Raw genomic sequence first — 20,960 nt, forward strand, 5'->3', positions numbered from 1 at the left:
TCAGGTTGTGAATGAAGCCTGTACACAAGTGTATGCACTAAACCCCATTTTCTGCTATTTTGAGACAGTTTCATGTAGATCAGGTCAGCCTTGAACTTCTACACAGTGGAGGGTAATCTTGAAGTCCTAATTCTCCTACCAAGAGTACTTGGATTATGAGTGTGTGCCACTATCCCAAACCATGGTGGTATTCTTGCATGTGGATGCTCACAGTCCTAATCCAGGATCCAACTTAATGAAATCTTAAGTACATGGTAAAAGCAGGAGAAAGGCAGCAAGGAGTCAAATTGGATTCAAATTCCTGCTTTGCTACTTCCCAGCTGTGTGGATTTTAGAAGAATTAATTTTTCTCTTTAGGGCGTCATATCTCCAAGGTACCGGAATCCACTAGTTTTCCCCACTGCTAATAGTAAGGAGGTTTAATTAGTCAGTTGTTACTTTGACTAGAGAAGCAGCAGCACAAGGGATGTGGGGTTTATTTCAGCTTATACTTCTAGAAGATACATACAAGCTCATCATGTGGGAAGACATGGTAGCTGGAAACACTTATCCACTACCAGGAAACTGATGAATATTCACGCTCAGCTCACTTTCTTCTCTTCTATCAGTCCAGGTCCTGAGCCCATGGAATGGTTCCTCCCTCAACAAACCAAATCTAAATACTTCCTCACAGGTAGGCCCACAGCCTTGTGTCTTAGGTGATTCTAGACCATACTACGTTCACAATAGTAACCATCCCAGTACCTAATCTAGCAAATCAATGACTATGAGAACAACTGAGTAGTTTTAAACCATAAACATCAGACTAGCTGATTTATTATAATGATGATACTTGAGCTAAAATTATGAAAGCTGAGATTTAAAATTAGGTGATGAAGAAAAATAGAAAAATGAAGACAAAAATCAAAGAAAGAAGTTTGGCAAATGTCTATCAGTGCCAAATCCCAGTTTGCAAGAACTCTTAGCTAGTTTTTGTTTTTTTAGGTCAATTCAATTATTTATTCATCAAATATTTATTGTATACTTATATGCTCTGTCTTGATCTGGGCATTAATGACAATTTAAGCCCTCACAGAGCTCAAATTTTTATTTATTATTATTTTCATATTTTTTAATTAATGGATAATAACATCACTTTCTCCCTTCACTTTGCTCCCTCAAGCCCCTCCCAAATTCCTTCCCTCCAGCTTCAACAATCAGTTAGGCAAGGTGGTGAAGAACTGTAAGTCCAACACCTAGGAGTTGAAGGGAGAAGGACCAGAGTTTAAGGCCAGCCCCAACTATCCAGCAAGTTTAAGGTCAGCCTCAGTCTCAGTTATATGAAACCCTGCCACAAAAAGAAACAAATAACCAAGCAAGCAAGCACATAAAGATTCAAGAGCAGATTGTATTGTGAAACAGATTTCCTTATTCATCTCAAAGATGATTTTAGAAATGAATTCAGAGATCAATAGGCAGGAACCAAACTCTACAAGTTTCAAAAGAAAATAGCTATCTAAGATGAAGAAATGACAAAATAATGCTTTCTTCTTCTCACCCCTTAAGTAGATGTTAAAATAGCATTCTGAAATGCTAAAGACAGACGCTTTTGAATTTCACCCAGGGAAAGCTGTCATATGGAAATCAAAAAGCAGGGGAGGGGTGAGGAGTAAGGGGTAAAGTAAACCCAAATTTTCTTTATAAAATAAGCTGACAAATGTTCATCAGGTGTAGATTTTCATCAGTTTCCAGTGCTCACACTTAATACTTAGGCCATGAATTATCATGGCTTAAGGCCAACATGTGACTGAAGTACTTTAAATAAGGAAATTAGGGGCTCAAATGTCTAGCTCTTACCAGAAAACTATAGAGAAGTAGGTATGCTTCAGGAAACATGCCAGGTTAGGGGAGGAAGCACAGAGACAAGAAACTACACAGCTTAGGCCACATCAAAGAACTTATCAGTATTACAAAGTGAACACTGGGAAATAGTACCAAGGACTGGAAAAAGAACCTCTTAAAAGTACTGAAGCCAAAGCTCTGTGGTAGAGTGTCTGTCTAAATGAGGCCCTGTTTGATCCTAATATCACCCACACATCTACACTCATAAGGGCAAGCAGGATTTTTCTGATCTGATACTACCTTTTGAGAGGATTAACACTATCTCTAATAAATAATGGCCTGTTAAGTAATCAGTATAATATGACTGTGACATACATACTTTCAAAGATAGTAGCAAAGATCCCCTGCCTCTACCACAGGGGTTGGGGGAAGGGCAGAGAACTCATAGCCCATAGTCCACATATTTCATTTATTTCAACATTCAAAAGGATGGACAAACTACAGCAGTGAAGAACTGAAGATAAATTAACAATTAATTTCTCATTAAAATATATTAATAATGCATTCTTGCTGAAAATCAAAGGAATTACAATGATTTGTGTGCAAATATGTTCAGTAGAATTTAAGCTACAACACCATCAAGCACTGTTTGACAGAGAGATTTCAAAGGGGGATATTGTGAATTATAAAGATGAGCAGAATTGAAGTACAGTGAACTGTAATAACTAATTTCAGTAAAGAAAGGGTTAAGCCTGGGGCCTCACACATGCTAAGTAAGTGCTCTACCAGGGAGCTGTATCCCCAGGCCTCCTGCCTCTACTCCCCCTTTGATTTTGCTTTTCAAGACAGAGTCTAACTACATAGCTCAGGCTGTACTTGAACTTTTGAATTTCCTGACTCTGAATAGTAGGATTACAGGTGTGCACTTAAATGCCTGGCTCACTATAACTCTTAGTCACACACTGAATATACATGGTAGAGACTGTTCGTAGGTCCTAAATGTTTCCATCTTTTCTTAGTGAAGAATCTGTTTTTGTTTGTTTGTTTTAAGTCAATGCCTGATAACTAAAAAATAAGTTTTCCTTACTTTTTTTTAATTTTAATTTTTTTTAGCACACGTGGCTATCTAAATTCTGAACAATTTAAGGAGAAGTGTTAGCTGGAGTTCCAGCAGTCATCCTGAATGATGACATAACCTGAATCTTGGTAGTAAAAAAAATAGAACTGAGTTTCAGATTCTGTGATGTGCCACAGAAGACTCATAGACTTAGAGAAAGAAAGAGAAATCTGGATGCTATTTCATTATTAATGTTCATCTTTCAGTTACAAACAACAAAGGCCTATTCTAATTTTTACTTACACACACACACACACACACACACACACACACGCGCGCGCAAGGCTTTAGTCATTGAAGAAAACTATCAAACTATATATCAAACAATATAATTAAATCAAACTATATAATTAAATCCATGAAATATGAAGTTACACATTTATGGGTTAGTTCTTTGTCTAGGAGAAAGATTCTCAAAATCTGCTAGTATGTGCTTTACACTTAGGTAATGGGCTGACTGCTCATTGAGGAAGCTCCACTATATAGCTAGTTAGTAAAAAGGAGTCCATTTGCAGAAGGTCAAGCAGGAACACAAAGAAGGCATGGAGGTTATTGCTTGGGGTGACTTTAGCATTTATTTTTCATGCAATGAAGTAGGAAGAATTTTTCTTATTAGCATGTGAACCAGTCAATTTATCCAGAGAAGATTGCGCAGTGGGGTTTGGAATACTATAACAGTCAAGTGTGCATCTACAGAAATGCCATGGGTGACAGATTTATACTTCAGAATCAATATGTGAATCGGATAATAGTAAATGGCTTGCCAGTACTAGTTCTCTCTCTTTTGAACATTTTTCATCTATTTACCTACCAATTACGTGCACAACTGTAATTTTTGAAACATAAAACAGCCACAATAAATATGCTACTATGCACCCTTTTTTTTTTTTTTTTTTCTTTTTTGGTTTTTCGAGATAGGGTTTCTGTGTGTAGCTTTGCGCCTTTCCTGGAACTCGCTTTATAGACCAGGCTGGCCTCGAACTCAACAGAGATCCGCCTGCCTCTGTCTCCCCAGTGCTGGGATTAAAGGCGTGCGCCACCACCGCCCGGCTGCACCTTGCTTTTTTCACTTACTATATCTTGAACATCCTTTTACATCAATATATATAAATGAGCTTTATTCAGTATTTCACTATAGGAATGTAAAATTAGTTTTTATTGATGGGCATATCAGATATTTCCATTTTTTTTTGCTATTCAAAAAAATGCTTTAATAAACATTTTGTTTACTTCTTTTTTTTCATAAGTATACATGTCAAAATATTTTTACTACCACAAGAGAAAATGGTATAGTAAAATGATTTTAATCTGTTTCTTGTATTATTCAACTATGAGAAGTATCTTTTCTTATTTTATTGGTTATCTCTTTTATTTTCTGTAAAGTACCTTTTTATTCATATTGCTTGCCTATACTACAATTTTCTTTTTCTTGTTTAATTTTTCGATTTCTTCCTAAGTATACATTTCAAAGAAATCAGCAATTTGTGGCTATTACAAGATGCATGTATATGGAATGACACAGAAGAGAACATCTGTGAAATTTTGAGACAGAAAGTTTGTGAACTACATGGCACTATTATTGTACCATGGTTTTAAATCACTCTACATATATACATACACACATTAGTATCCTTGCCTCCCACTTCTCTCTGTCTCTAGTCTCTCCTAGAAACTGCTACTATATCACTCATTCCTGTATTATAGCTCCGACAGTGACACCTTCCTCTTCAAAATCTTTCAGTAATTAACCACTGCTTAACAACAGTAACAGCAGTACAAATTTTTTTGCTGGTGTTCATGGATTTCTATGACCTATCTCCCCTAAACATCTGTTTTAGCCCTACTGCTCTCTTACTTTTACCTATGACTAATTGAACAAGTTAACAGATCATTACTAACATTATATTCAGACAACTTGCCGATTATTCAGGGAACAGATTCATAGTATCAAGGTAGGTTCATTACCAAAGTATTTCAGCTGAAATTCAAAGAAAATAAAAGTAGGGTATATACATTAGTTTCAAATCCAAATCTGCCGATATCTTTAATGCCCACCTACTGAAAGCAAACTAAATCAAAGATGATGAAATCACAATAAACTAGGAAGAAAGTGTTAAACAAGCATGCCATAAAGCTAATGTAGTTTTGACTAATTTAAATACTAACCGTAATATGAACACTCAGATGATTAAAGTTTTAATTAGAATTGATAACTAAGTGGAAGAATTGATGGCATATTCTAAATGGTGCTAATACTCTGTTTAGTAAAAAAAAAACAAAAAAAAAACCAAAAAAACCTGCTAATTACAGAACAGCATATGTAGTTGGTATGGCCACATTATTTAAAACATGTTAGCTTCTGTGTGTTTTTATCTTCTGTTTTGTTTTTTAAAATTAAACTCTCATGTATGCAAGGCTATTTTTAAACTCACTATGTATTTAGTATGACTCCTAATCTTCCTGTCTCCATCTCCCAAGAAGTAGGATTACTAGTGCACTACAGCACTAGTCCTTAAACATGTCCCCCTCCTCATTTTTATCAATGAAGAAAAATTGGATCTTGTCAAAGGCCTTTTCTACATACAATGAGAGGATCATGCATTTTTTATCTTTTAGTATGTTTATATGGAAGATTACATTAATCAATTTATATATGTTGAACCATCCCTGCCTCTCTGGGATGAGCCTACTTGATCATGGTGGATGATCTTTTGATGTGTTGTTGGATTTGGTTTGCAAGTATTTTATTGAATATTTTTGCATCTATGTTCCTAAGAGACAACTGGTCTACAATTCTCTTTGTTGGGTCTTTATGTGGTTTGGGTATCAGGGTAACTGTGGCCTCATAAAATGAATAGGACAATGCTCCTTCTGTTTCTATTTTGTGTAATAGATTGAGGATTATTGGCATCAACTCTTCTTTGAAAATCTGGTAGAATTCTGCACTAAAACTATCTGGCCCTGGGCTTTTTTTGGTTGGTAGACTTTTCATTACTACTTTTATTTCACTAGGGGTTACAGGTCTGTTTAAATCGCTTATCTGATCTTCATTTAACTTTGGTAAGTGGTATGTATTGAAAAATTATCCATTTATTTTAGATTTTCTAACTTGGAGGAATACAGGTTTTTAATATACATCCTCCTGATTCTCAGATTCCCTTAGTGTCTGTTGTTAGTTATGTCTTCCTTTTTGTTGCTAATTTTGTTAGTCTGGATGTTCTCTTTCCACCTTTTAGTTAACTTCAATAAGGATTTTGCCAATCTTTTGATTTTTCTCAAAGAAGCAACTCTTTGTTTCATTGATTCTTCGTGTTTTTGTTTATTTCTACTTTATTGATTGTAGCCCAAGTTTGAAAATTTCTTACTTTCTACTCCTTTTGCATGTGACTTCTTTTTGTTCTAGAACTTTCAGCTGTGCTATTAAGTTGCTAGTATGAGATCACTTTTTTCTTTTTGTAAGTGCTTAGTGTTATGGACTTGTCTTTTAGAACCACATTCATCATGGCCTGCAACCCAATATATAGGGCCAGCTAGCCTTTAACTCACAGAGCTCTGCCTGCATCTGTCTTTGCCTCTGAGTGCTAGGATTAAAAAAAAAACATGTACCACCATGCCCAGCACACAACCAGCTTTGGGTGTGTGTGTGTATTTATTTATGGATATGCACACACATATGTATATAGAAGCCAGAGTTGGTGTCTTCTATATTGTTGATGTCAATGTCAATCATGCTCCACCTTAATTCTTAGGACAGAGTCTCTCACTTAACCTGGAGCTCAATGACTTAGCACGGCAAGCTGTCTAATGAGCACCAGGGATCTACCTGTTACCACCTCCTCACTGCCGGAATTACAGATTACACTGTAGTGCCTGGTTTTTATGTGGGTGCTTGAGATGTGAGCTCAGGTTCTAAAGCTTTCCCAGCAAGAACTTTATCAACTGAACCATCTTTTCAGTCCTGATACAGATTTATAGATTTTTAATGATCTGTTTTCAAAAGTAAGCATATTTAATAGTTGCTATTTCCAGGTTCACAATTACATAGTAACTTTTATTTCTAATTAAAATGAATCTTTGATTATTATATATACCAAAAAGTATTTATATAATGAGAAAACATTTTTCTAAAAAAAATTATATCAGCATTCATTATAAGTGGGCAGGATGCTATCTTCTCATTTAAAATAGCCATCTAAGACATAGTCCTGACTTTAAGGAAGTCAACAGAAATTTAAAAACTTCAATAGAAAAAAAAAAACTAAACAAAATAGGCAGACTAGACCTATTTTTCAAAGCATTAAAAAGTCAGTTTGCTTGGTTTTCTCAGTGATGGGATGAGGAAAACTCACTAACTAAAGCTGTAACCTCAGAACTGTGCAGAATTAATTTTTTTTAAAGATACTAATCAATGATGGCATTTAGATTTCTTTCAGATGAAGGTAGTAGAAATGGTAGCACCTAAAGATTAGCCAATTCTTGAAATTAAATATAATAAAAAGAGATAAAGAAGCCCTGGTAATTGCTGTGGGATGTCCTGTATGCTGTGAATATATGTTGCTATGATTGACTGATAAATAAAATGCTGATTGGCCAGTAGCCAGGGAGGAAGGATAGTGTAGGCAGGACAAGGAGAGAGGAGAATTCTGAGAGGTGGAAGGCTGAGGCAGAGAGACGCTTGGAGAAGCATGATGTAAGATACCAGTAAGCCACGAGCCACATGGCAAGGTATAGATTAATAGAAATGGGTTAATTTAAGATGTAAGAACAGATAGCAAGCAGCCTGCCACGGCCATACAGTTTATTAAGTAATATGAGTCTCTGTGTGTTTACTTGGGGGACGCGAGTGGAAGAGATTTGTCCCAACTGCTGGCAGGTCAGGACACAGGAAAACTTCAGCTACAGTCATTCTTCAGGGTACATTTTGTGGTATAATATAAGAAAACTCATCAGGGGCAGCAGAAGGAGAGATAGGGAGTTATCAGGAGAATCATCAAAAACTCCCAAAATAATTATGGAGTGGTCAAGTGGTAACTCTTTGGAAAACTTCATTAATACTGAGTCCACTGATCTTCCCAGTTTTATACCTGCAATGTAACTCTAACTAAGACTTTGTTTTTTTGTCACAGTAACATTAAGTTGGTTATTGTTTTCTCATTTTAATCTTCTATTAGCATATTTTGTTGTTGTTGTTGTTTTCAAGACAGGGTTTCGATATGTAGCTCTGGCTGTCCTAGAAGACACTCTGTAGACCAGGCTGTCCTCGAACTCATAGAGATCCACCACCTGCCTCTGGCTTCCAAGTGCTGGGATTAAAGGTGTGCGCCACCACTATCCAGCTGGCGTAACTTTCCAGAATATTGTTATCTGCCCAAGTATTTTTATATTCTAAGATTCTAGTCAGAGCTGGGTGTACTGCCACATGGCTGCAATGTCAGCTAAAGTAGGAGGCTCTCAAGTATGAGATCTGCCTGGGTTACGATGTGAGAGTCCCAACTCACTAACTCTTAAGAATCAGATTAGAGATATCTCTGAGGTAACTGTTCTCATTGCTTCTAAGTCACATTATACAATACAGATCTGTTTATATTGTCTTATCTTACTGACTAACCTCTGAATTGTTAGAGCAAGGAAATATATGTATACCACACACTAAGTAGACATGTGATAAATACTTATAACTCTTAACTGAATGACCATCTTTCATATTTAAAAGCAAGAAAGGTTATAAAACTGATGAAGGTGTTATCAGAAGTGAGAAGAAATGTAAGAATCCATAATAAACTGGATGTGCTTTAGCCAGTACTAAAGTCCTCAAGAATAGGCAGAAGAACCGTGAGCACTCTCACCAACAAGTGCTCTCAAATGAAATCAGCTGGAAGCAGTTTTCATTAAGATGGATTGAATGTGGCATCGTGAGAAACACTTTATCAAATGTAGTGTTTTACTTAGTGATTAACTATATACCAGTTGATGAAGCTCCCTAAATCCTTTGTAATCCCACCACTCCAATAAACATTTAATGAGTATATAAGTTCAAAAAGCCTAGTAGAGGATTTAAACCTCCAATCTTGTTTTTATTTACTCTTGGAACTCAATTTCTCAATTCAAGTGAAGAAAGCTGGTGCTTGAGGCTCATCTGTTGCCCTGGTAAAATTAATGTGCCTTCTAAGTTTAAATTAAACATGATATTTAAGATGAAATAAATTTAGGCAAAGTGCCACAGTAACTAAAAATCACACTTGCTTTAAAATGTCTGAACACTAGCAAATTGTTTTCTTAAAAATGATTGAGAAATTAAAATAAACGATTTGTCCTAACTTGGAGATGTGAAATCTGAAAAAGAGAGGTGGACTTTGTAACCAAGTCCTACAACACAGCAGAAAGCAGAGATGTCTGTACGTGGTGGTGCAACACAAACCCTACTTGCTTGTGTTGGAACGCATTAACTCATTTGGCTTTTACTATTTACTACTGATGTAGCTCTGGATAAGCCAGACCATTTTTTCTGAGTTTCCTCATCATTAAAATGGGAATATAAATACTAAATGTCCCCATCTCACTAGTTTATTACAGTGTTCAGGAAAATGACTTATACTAATATCACAGAAATATGAAGCAGTATTACTATTCCCATATTGTACTCAACAAGTAAGTTGGGCATAGTGACATCTTCCTGAACTCTTAGCAGTTGGGAGGTGGAAACAGGATGATTGGGAGTTCAAAACAAGTCTAGGCTTCCTGCCACCCCCCCAAAATAAAACTTATTTGATGACTGTAAAAAGTGTACTGACTTAGATTATTTTGAACAATTTGACCACTATGTGGTTTTTCTTTAGCTCCAAGAAATGTAATAAACTATCCATTAACTATAAATTGGAAAAGGGAAGCGAACAAAGAAAAAAGACCTAGTTGAGTAAGAAGGAAAGAATAAAGACAATTTAGCAGTTGTGAGAGGTGAGTAAATTCTGATATGATTCTAAGAAGCAAAACATGTATTCTATGTTTCAATGATTTGCCACTGCTAAAACCTAGACACTAATAAAAGCAAATGATCAATTTTTCCTTAGAATATCTAGGAGTTAATAAACAAGAGCTTATATTCCTCCGGAGATTATCAGTCTGAATAAATCTACACGACAATTTAATAAAAGTTCTTTTGTTGGCAATAAACACCATATTTAAACATCTGCATTTAAAGCCATAATATGTTAGGTATACATAGAAACTTGAAATGAAACTGAGAAAGTATTTATGCATACTAGGGAACTGAAATTTTGGAATTATTATTAGTCTTATTTTAAGTGATAACCATACTATGGTTAAGCAGGAGAGTCTCACTGTTATGCCAAATGCATTCTTAAGTTCTTAGGGGAATAATCTGGTTTCAAATGGTTTCATCAAAACCTAACAAATATATAAGATATCCTAAATATTTGTTTCTGTGAAGTTTAAGTTTTTAAACTCCAAAAGCTTAATTATTATAAACAATAAAAGTCTGCATTAAATTTTAATTTTTTGTTGATTAAAAGTAATGTTTTGTATGTATGGGCTGGGCATCAAAACCAGGACCTCATGTATGTTAAGCATATAATCTACAAGTAAGTTACATCCTTAGCTCTAAATAATGCAGTTTTCATTATTTTCTGCTCCAGTTAGTGTTTTCCACTTTTAATCTGAGAAATTAAAATAAAAATTCATCATAAAAATGTACTGATCAAAGCTGGGGAGATGGCTGTGCAAATATGAGTTTGATCCCTGGCATTCTGTAAAAATGCTGAGGACTAAGCCTGGAATCCCTGTGACAGGAAGGCAGAGAGAAGGGGCTCTCTGAATCATCTCTTTGTCCAGAGTATCCATATAATAGTATTGCATATAGTGCCTACCCACTGGTAATTTACCAGCTATCTTGGTCAGAAGCTGGACTGTCATTGCACTGCAGTGCTTGTCTTCAAGTAACCCTTATTTTATTTCATGATGATCCCTAAAGAGCAAGAGAAAGATGCTACTTGTAAAAATGTGTTGTAAAGTCTATCCTTTAAGTAAAGAGGTGAACAGATAAAAATATTTTGAGAGAAAAACATACGTTTACCTAACTTTTATTGCAAAATATTGCTATAATTGTTTTATTTTGTCATTAGCTGAAAGGCATCTAATATGGGTGCTGGGACCCAAACTCTATTCTTCTGCAAGAGCCGTCAGTATACATTAACTGTGGAGCGATCTCTCCAATTCTTATTAGTTGCTTTAATCTATTAGGATTCCTAATATATTTATAAATTAGAATTAAATGGGGGTGGGAGAAACTGGTTTAAGACCAGCTTAGGCCACAAGAGTAAGTTGAGGGCAGTTTGGTAGTTTAGTGAGAGCCTTGAAGTTAAAAGTTAAAGGGATGGGTGTTGCTGAGGCTACAGCACAGTCATAGAACTCTTGCTTAGTATACAGGAAGTAGGCTCAATTCACAGTATAACATAAACAAAATCCCTCAAATCCTCAAAACACAAATAAAAACTCCATGGCAAAACAAGAACAACTCCCCCACCCCACCGCCACCTCCAAAAAACCTGCCATCTCACCATAGAACTGAATGTATAAGTAGCTATTATTCAAAGTGATTGGGATAGAAGTGTGGTGGCATATTTTTAGTTCTTTCAGATTTTGGAATATTTGAATAATCTTTATTGTTTGAATGTCCCTAACTCAAATAATTGGAAATTCACTGCATTTGAGGATCATGTGGTTTGAAACAGTTTTGTACTTTGGAGCAATCTAGATTATGATTTTTAGGCTAGGGATGCTGAAACTGTATACTTGGTACTACAAGGTTTTAGTGATGCACTGGAGGTGTTAGAATGCAGTTTTCACAGATGAATTGGGACTACTTAAAGGGAATAAGCACTTTGGGAAAGGACTGAGGACAAATTTCTATCAGGAAATGTTCACTCATATAACCAACAACAATATCAACATATAGTCTGGTTCCTTGTAAACATGTCCACCAACCCCCTATGCCCCAGGTTACAAGTCCATCTGCAAAGGCTACAGGTGACATTTTATAATGCACCAATGGAAAGGAGTGTCTTGGTGAAAATAAGGTTGGTAGATGAATGGAAACAAAATCAGGACTTCAATCTCAACACTGTAAGAAATATAAATATTGCCTCACACCAAGTGGTAAACCAATACAGTACAATCTTAATCGGAATCTATGAGACTGGACTTACGTCTCGGGCTTTCACATAGAAGGCCTCTTGAAAAGCAGCTTCTAATGAGCCAATAAGAAATACAGGATGGCAGTCACCATATCTATAGGAAAAATATGTATATTAATAAAAAATGTTTGAAATTCATACGAAAGTCTCACAATTGAATCAATGATTGGTAAGCAAATGTTGCAACTAATATCTAGAACAAACCAAACAACGAATCACTTCTTTTAATGCCTGAATGAGATTTGTAAATTTAAAAAATTCTTCTTGTTCTGTACCAATATGCTAGAAAACTGGAATTTTTAACAATGAGCAAATATCAATTTAATAAGTATTATGAAACTATGTCATAAGAAGTACTTCTTGGCTACTTAATTTCATCGGATTTTGGACTTACATTAATTTTTTCTCATTTTAAAACATTTATTTGGGAATTCTACCATAGAAAAATGATTCTTCTTCCACATTATAGTGTTGCCAGAAAAAAACCCATTAAAATAGGAATATCATTTATATCAAATTGAAAATTAAATAGTAAGTCTCTTTAAACACTTCAGTAGACTACAAAATATATAAAGAACTTACTAAAGGTCTTAAAAGAAATGCTAAAGAATCAAAAAACAAAAGTTAAAAGAAAATTTCACTTACATTTAAATTTTAATTAACTTTTAATTTGATATTGTGTAAGTGATTTTTGTTTTTCCTAGGATATACTAAAAACTAGTATGATATATCCTAGTCTTTTGAGGAACATAAGACAGTATAGGAGTGACCTCTTATTAAACTGAATATATTTCTGCATTACCACAAATGGTTTATTAGTTACATCACATGGAACAGTACGTGTTTCTCTATTAATACTGTATGATTGATAAATAAATCCTTTAGGAAATATATATATATATATATATATATATATATATATATATATATATATATGTGTGTGTGTGTGTGTGTGTGTGTATATGTGTGTATATATGTGTGTGTGTGTGTGTGTGTATCTATATCTATACACACATATATATGTATATATAAAATTAAAATTGCACCCAAAAAAATCACAGTAGTATAAGAGAACATCAATTTTATAGTTAATATCCTAACCCTACCTTGAGGAAAACTCTGCTGTAAATTGTAATAAGGCATCTCCTTCATTTTCTGCGTTTTCTGGCACTAAAAAACAAACAAAAGAAAAAACAAAAACAAAAAAAACAAAACAAATAGACACAAAAAACAAACCACATAACATCTAATCCCACATATAAGAAATATATTTAATCAATAAAGAGGAAATAAAATTAAGTTTAGCTTCTGTGATATATCTGATGGGATAATTTAACATACATTAGAAGATTTCATCAAGCAGAATAAAAAGAATCTTTTAAAAAATCTCAATGAATAGATACAATCCTGTTATGCATCTAAATTATGTGTCAGCGACAATTAGGATTTTGATGTTTTCTTAAAATAGATATCTTGTAATTAAGTTATATAAATATTTGAAAACCTTTTAAAGAATTTACTAACTGGAAAGATGCCAACTATATAAATAGCATATCAATTGCTGTCAAAAGGAGCCCCCTAATTTTACCGAGTGAATAGTCCACTTAAGGAATTACTTTAGAAGTCATTTTGCATATAGCATCCTTTATTATTCTCTAACATACACCTCATAAGTGAAAATGAGAAAGATGGCACATATATTCTACTTTTTTCCTTCTTAAAATGGATATCAACAATGAATAACAAGGTAATATTACTATTATTCGCACTGATATCGCTGACAAGTGGGAAACAAGTACTAGCAACAGAAAGTAGAGCTGTTTGTCAACCAACTTCTAAGATACAAGCAAACAGAACTGAACTGATCATACACTGAAATGTTATCCTACACATACTTTTGGTCATTTTTACTAGTGCTTTGGAAATGTGGAGGCTTAGTAAAACCAAAACTCAAGACTCTGGTTCTAATAAAGCATGTCTACCTCTTATGTTTTACCTCTCTAAACTTAAAAGGTCAGGAAGGAATTTTTAAGTCCCAATTTTTTCTAAGTTTAATACTAGAAGGGAGAATTGTAATGCTGGTCCCAAAAAGTTACAAATACTCACTCATTGGAGATTTTCTCAGGGCAGAGGATGCCATGCCAAATACTTCTCCATCATCCACTCCAAATTCTGAAGCATCTTCAAAGTCATCTCCATCACTATCACTAACCATATGAACATCCGTGCTTTGCTATTTAAGGAAAGTCCTGATTAGATTCAGATTGCCGTAACATATAAAATTCTAAAGTTATGTAATTGCAATAAGACAAAAACTTTATCAAGTAAGAAATCATCTACTAAAGTCAAGCTTAATATTTTTCATTTTAAAGCTCACAAACATTTCTAAACTTGTTATGAAACCTGTAGTCCAAACACAGGAGACTAACAAAATAAAAGACAGTTATAAGCTCAACAAAGACAGAGATTCCTGTGATATCTCTAGTGTACAGTATGTAAATAAGTGCCCAGTAAATTAGGAAACAGATACAACTAAAAACATCAGAGACAAATTTAAGCTATGAGTCTCTCAAAAAGCTAACACTACTGTCTATACCTGGCAAACAGGAACAAGATAGCATTCAAGCTTGTCATTTTTTTCTTACTGCTGTAAACTTCAGTAAGACAGACATCAGTGTCCTAGCCTTATAGTGTCACTAGGAGATACATAAAATACACATCGATGAAATGTCAATGTAAATTTCATACTGGTCATGAACTATAATAGCATGTTTTAATTCAATAAGCTTTTATTGAGAATTTACTACATGACTAATACTGATAAACATACCCTACTTATACTTTATTAGCAACATATTGAAGTTTAAAATATCAGTTTCAAAATACAAACTTGGCTGTTATTCTCTAGATTAAGATAGTATTATAAAATATTAAGATTTAAAACCTTTGAACTGGGTTATGAGTTTCAATAAATGTTCAAGCCCTGGCTGAGATAAGGGTCCAAGCAAAGCATCTGTCTAAATGGCAATCCTATGTTCAACAAATGGCACACAAACACTACTTAATAAATGAATTTCTTTTCTTTTCAAGGTAAGGTTTCTTTCTGTAACAGCACTGGCTGTCCTGGAACTCTCTTTGTAGAGACCAGGCTGGCTTCAAACTCACAGAGATTCACCTGCCTCTGCCTCCTCAGTGCTGGGATTAAAAGGTGTGCACCACCACACCTGGCAGTAAATGAATTTTTACCTTCTAAAATATGGCGCTATGTAATTAAGTTATAAAAATACAGAAAATATGTGACCATTTAGTCTGTGCAGAAGAGCACAACTTAAGAATAAGTGCTTACCAGAAAAAAAAAGATGGTTTGTGTGTGTGTCTCTGTGTGTGTGTGTGTGTGTGTGTGTGTGTGTGTGTGTGTGTGTGTGTGTGTGTATGCGTTCAAGTGCTACTGCATGTGCATGGAGGTCAGAGGACAAATTTCAGGAATCAGGTCTCCTTCTGTTATGTGGATTCCAGGCATCAAACTCAGGTCACCAGGTGTGGCAGCAAGCGCCTTTATCCACTGAATAATGTTGCTACTCTACCTCTTTCTCTTTGCATCCTTTTGACAGCTGAATACTGCTGAAACATCTTAGGACTCTACTATTTATTATAAAAGCCTTAGTTTTACATATAATCCTAATCTTAACTTTAGAATTTTGTCCTACAGAGTGAAGATCTCCTCCTGGTTTAACATATTTTATATTTTAAAAATTCAAAACCCTTTCTCACCTAAAAAAATCTTATTTATCTATTTATTTGTGTGTGTGTGCACAAGCATTGCCACAGTGCACCATGTGGAGGTCAGACAACAAACTGGAAGTGAGCTACCTCCCTCTACCATGTGGGTTCTATGGATGGAACTCAAGTTTTCAGACTTGGTTTCAAAAGCCTATATCCTCTGACCCTCCCGCCCATTTAAAAGCAATACACTAAGATGAATATCTTGTATAAGATCAGCAGTTCTCAACCTCTGGGTCACAACCCCTTTGGTGGGGGGGCAAATGACCCTTTCACAGGGGTAGACTAAGACCATCTGCATATCATATATTTACATTACGATTCCTAACAGGAGCAAAATTACAATTATAAAGTAATAACAAAAATAATTTTGTGGTTGGAGGTTGTCACAACATGAGGAATTGTATTAGAGGGTCAAGCATTAGGAAGGTTAAGAACCACTGTGTAAGAGTCAGTCAACTCGCCTTGCTCAGCCTTGGTGCAGTGGGGAGGGGCTTGGACCTGCCTAGGCTCAGTGTGCCAGGCTCTGCTGACTCCCCATGGTAGACCTTGATTTGGGGGATTTGGGGAAGTGGGGTGGCTTGGGAGGGAGGGCTGGGGGGTGGTAGGAAGGAAGAGATGAGATTGTGGGTGGTATGTAGAGTAGAAATTTTCTTAATAAAGAAAAATGGAAAAAAAAAGAGTCAGTCAACTATCTGTAACATGAAGGTGCCTTTAACTTTGAGGCTTGAAGAGCAAGGCTCAAAATCTGTAAGGTACACTGCATGCTCCTTTTCAGGGTCTAGTCAGGTTCACAGGCAAGAAGGAAGACACCAAGGACCAAACTGAAAACCTCCTCACAACTTCCCGACTACGCTACCATCTTAGCATTCACTTAGTCTTGCTTAGTAGTATTTACCACTCCAAGAAGCAACAGATTAAGAATGAAGGTTGAGGAACAAAGGGCAAAAATAGGAGTATGGAATATCCCATATGTACTGCTTTCCCTTCTTTTTTTTTTTTTACTTCCTTTCTCTTATTGTCCTATATCTATTATGTTTCTCCAAATGGAGATTTCAAATACTACTTCCTATAACAACAGAGCCTCACTTCATAAACAATGATTTTAAGTTTCTCTATGACACAGTATTTAGTTTTTATACAAAGCATGGATTCCCTTAGAATCTTAGAAAATGAAATCATACAACTACAACCTCTTTGAATGGAGGTATCTAAAAGCCAATTTTATTGAAAAAAAAGTATATTTCAAATATGAATTATTGAAGTATCTGCAAGAATGAGCTACTTAATTATGTATAAGGAGCTACCAATCTCTTCACATTTTCTTAGCAGCTACCTAACAGGTTAGGAAAAGCTTTTTTCTAAAAAATGAGATAAACAATCTCCCCCCACTTAATGTTTGCTGATAAAAACAGATAATCTTTTGGTGTCCATTATGGTTGCACTAAAATCCTTTAAATCTTGATAATCCATTAATTTGATTTTTTAACACAGCTAAGAAAATTTTACATTCTGTTGTGGCTACTCCATTCACTTGTTCACTTTGCAAACCCCCACTATACTCTCTGGACTTCTAAAAGATAATAGGCTATGTATGACCCTCCAGCAGCGCTGTATGATTTATGCAGACAATTATGATGCTGAGCATTAAGTGTTATAACACATATATTTCAAGGCTAGTACCTGGATCAAGAAAAACTTCCTAGAGAAGATGATAGCCAAACTGTTTGAAATAAAAATTTAGAAGTAATGCTTAGCATTAAAACAAAAAGAAGTCATTTGCAATATGATACGGTACGTAGCCCTAATTCAACTGATTTTAAATTCTAGCTTCTTTGGTTGGTAGTGGGATTTTTTTTTTCTCCACAGTTACATTTTTAAGGTAAATGTAAGTTTTAAAAGTTAACCTTTAAAAATAAGTGTATACAGATAATTATAGATCTTGCCTCATCTGAAAATCACAAAAACAAACAACAACAACAACTACAAAAATTCCTTGGAACAGAACAGAATGGCATAGTGTTCATCTATGTCAGAGTTTCCACCCTTTTTGATATTCCTCTGTACAGACATTCTGCTCTTTACCTTTTCAACTACCTATCATCGGGTACTTAAGTTCCTTCTACATTTTAGCTATTCTGAATAACTGTTGTGATTATGAAGGTACAAAATCTGAGGCCATGCTTTTGACTCTTTTGGGTATATAGCCAAAAGTAGAATTGCTGGGGGTGTGGGGGAGAGGTAATGGCAATTTTAATTTTTAATCTTTTGAGAAAATATACCATATTGTTTTCTGTGGTTGCTGTACCATTTAACACCTTCACCAACAGTTTACAAAGATTCCAAATCATCTACCCATTTGCCAACACTTAGTATTTTCTTCTTTTTAAAACTTTTCTTTTTGCTGTAATAACAGAGCTGCATTTCCCTAATTGTTAGAGATGCTGAGCATTTTTCATGTTCTTATTGGAAATTTGTTTTCATTCTTTAGAGAACTCCATTTTTAAATCCTTTGCACAGTAAACAACACTTGGTAAATAACAACTATGAATATTTATAGGGTATAATATGAATTACTTCTTTGGTTTTGAGACAGAGTCTCAGATAGCCCAAGCTGGTCTCAATATGTAACTAATGACAACCCTGAACTCCTGATCCTCTCATCTCCACCTCCCAAGTTCTGGGATAACACACATGTGCCACTAAGACAGGTTTTCCTGTTCTGATACATATTATCTTATAGCATAATTAAAACAAACTATAATCATGAATTCATTACTTATATTTTATGGTATGAGTAAAAAAAAACCTCACTGTTGCATGATTTTTAAAATACACAAAACATTGTAATTAGCTACAGTCAATACAATGTGAAACAGATGTCTCTACTAACTGAACATTATACACTTTAACCAAAATGTCATCATTCCCCAATCTATCTAGCCTCTGGAAGCTACCATGGTACTATACTTTAAAGAGTTTGAGTTTTCTTGTTATGATATGCAAATGGGATTATAGAATATTTACTTATAACTTGTTTATTTTTCTCAGTAAATGTTCTTCAAGTACACTAGAGTGGAAAATCAAAGCATTTCCTTCATTTTAAAGGCCAGTTTTCTTGCATGTGTTTTATACACACACACACACACACACACACACACACACACACACACACACACACACACACACACACACACACATCGTCTTTAGTCATTCGTTTATTGATACTTATGTTACTTCCTGTCTTGGCTATTGTGAATGTATCTCTTTGATGTACTGATTTCATCTGTTCTGCATAAATTCCTGGAAGTTGGATTGCTAGGACACATGACAGTTTCCTTTTTTAAAAAAAACCTCTTCACTGTTTTTCATAATCACTGTATCAATTTACAGTCCTACCAGCAGTGTGCAGAATTTCCTTTTTCCACATTTTCAGTAGTAGTTGTTAGAACTACTTGAGCTCAGTAGCAGAACATTCTCCTAAAGCCCATGTGCCAAATGCTTAGGCCTACAGAATGACAGAAACTTTATGACAGGTGCAGAAGCTTTTTACTTTGATGTAATTTCACCACCCTATTTTCACATTTGTAGCCTATGCTATTCAGGTTCAATTCAAAATATTGCCCAGACCAATTTGGAAAGATTTCCCCATTATTTTTTCTAGCAGTTTTCTATTTTGGGGGTCTTATGTTTAAGGTTTCTTCTTGTTGATGTTTTAGATAGTTTATTTTGGGAGAATTCTAAGACAGAATCTATTTAAAGTCCAGGATGGCCTACAACTTGCTATATAGCCCAGGGTAGGTCTCAAATTTGAAATCTTCCTACCTCCACCTACCAAGTGCTGGCATGGTAAGTGTGTAATATGTTAAAACTTTTCATCCTTTTCTGGTCGATTTCTATATCTGGTTTGAGACTAGTATGTAATTTCATTCTTCATTTAGAAGATACAGTCCTTTTCCCATTGCATAACCTTGTAATCTTCGTCAGGAATCAACAGAATTGTGTAAACTCATGAGATCATTTCTAAGTGCTTCAATGTATTCAGGTAGTATGTATCTGTTGGAATGCTAGGACAGGACTGTTTGATTTGAATTTATTTTTTAGTGAAGGAGGGATGTTGAGACAGGGTCTCATGCAGCCTAAGCTGGCTATGAACTCACTATTCAGGTGAGGCTACCCTCGACGTCCTGACCTTCCTGCTTCTATTTTCCAAGTGATTGGATGAAAGGCATGAGCATTCCAAGACAATTATTGTATATGGTAGCATTATTATGTATGTTGAAATCATGTTGTATGATTTATTCAGCTTTGTTCTCTTTGTACCAGATTACGTGGCTATTTGAGGACTTCTGTGGTTCTATAAAATTAGTGTGTGCTTGTGTCTGTGTATGTAAGACACAATATTTTGGTAGAAATTGCTTTGAATCTATATAACATTTTGGGTAATACAGACATATTAACAACATTTTTTAGAATCTATAAATATGGAATATTTTATCATTTGCTTGTGTTTTCTTCAATTTCTTTCAATAATTTAGATGGACAGATTTTTCAACTCCTTTATTCTTAAGAATTTGTTTTTACATGAAACTATACAAATTTATAGCTGCTGTAAATGAGATCATCTTCATGACTTCTGTTTTGAGTAGTTCATCATGGGTGCTGATTTTATAAGCTGCAGCTTTACTGAATTTATTTATTCTCACATTTTTGTTGTTTTCTCCTCTTTAGGGAGGAGGGTGAGATCTTTAGAATTTTCCAGGTATGAGGTCATGTCTTCAGCAAACTCAGACTATTTTCTATTTGGACAACTTTTGTTTTTTTATTTTCCTTAATTGCGCTGGCAAATATTTTAGCTCTATGTTGAACAGAAGCAGTAACATGTGTCTTAAGCATAAACAAAAATTTTGCTACTTTTTAACCACTAGTATGATGTTGGCTGCATGTTCTTGCTGAGGTTATTTTCTTCTACACATGAACATCCACTGCAATAATTATAAGGTATTTGCCTTTTATTCTTTTAATGAAGTATA

At 34.9% G+C, this 20,960-nt stretch overlaps 1 protein-coding gene across 1 annotated transcript in view; it reads right to left on the reverse strand.

Moving 5' to 3' along the window:
- The window catches only part of Faf1 (Fas associated factor 1), a 347,836-nt gene that overhangs the window by 124,354 nt on the left and 202,522 nt on the right, over nucleotides 1-20,960 (reverse strand). The window contains exons 10-12 of the mRNA XM_052715293.1: nucleotides 14,254-14,380; nucleotides 13,254-13,317; nucleotides 12,160-12,241 (exon numbers count right to left, since the gene is read on the reverse strand). Of these exons, the coding sequence (XP_052571253.1) occupies nucleotides 12,160-12,241; nucleotides 13,254-13,317; nucleotides 14,254-14,380 (273 nt within the window). The remainder of the gene's footprint in view (nucleotides 1-12,159; nucleotides 12,242-13,253; nucleotides 13,318-14,253; nucleotides 14,381-20,960) is intronic.

The sequence above is a fragment of the Peromyscus californicus genome, unplaced genomic scaffold (genome assembly GCF_007827085.1).
Source record: "Peromyscus californicus insignis strain IS unplaced genomic scaffold, ASM782708v3 Scaffold_5__1_contigs__length_169319896, whole genome shotgun sequence".
Taxonomy (NCBI): Eukaryota; Metazoa; Chordata; class Mammalia; order Rodentia; family Cricetidae; genus Peromyscus; species Peromyscus californicus.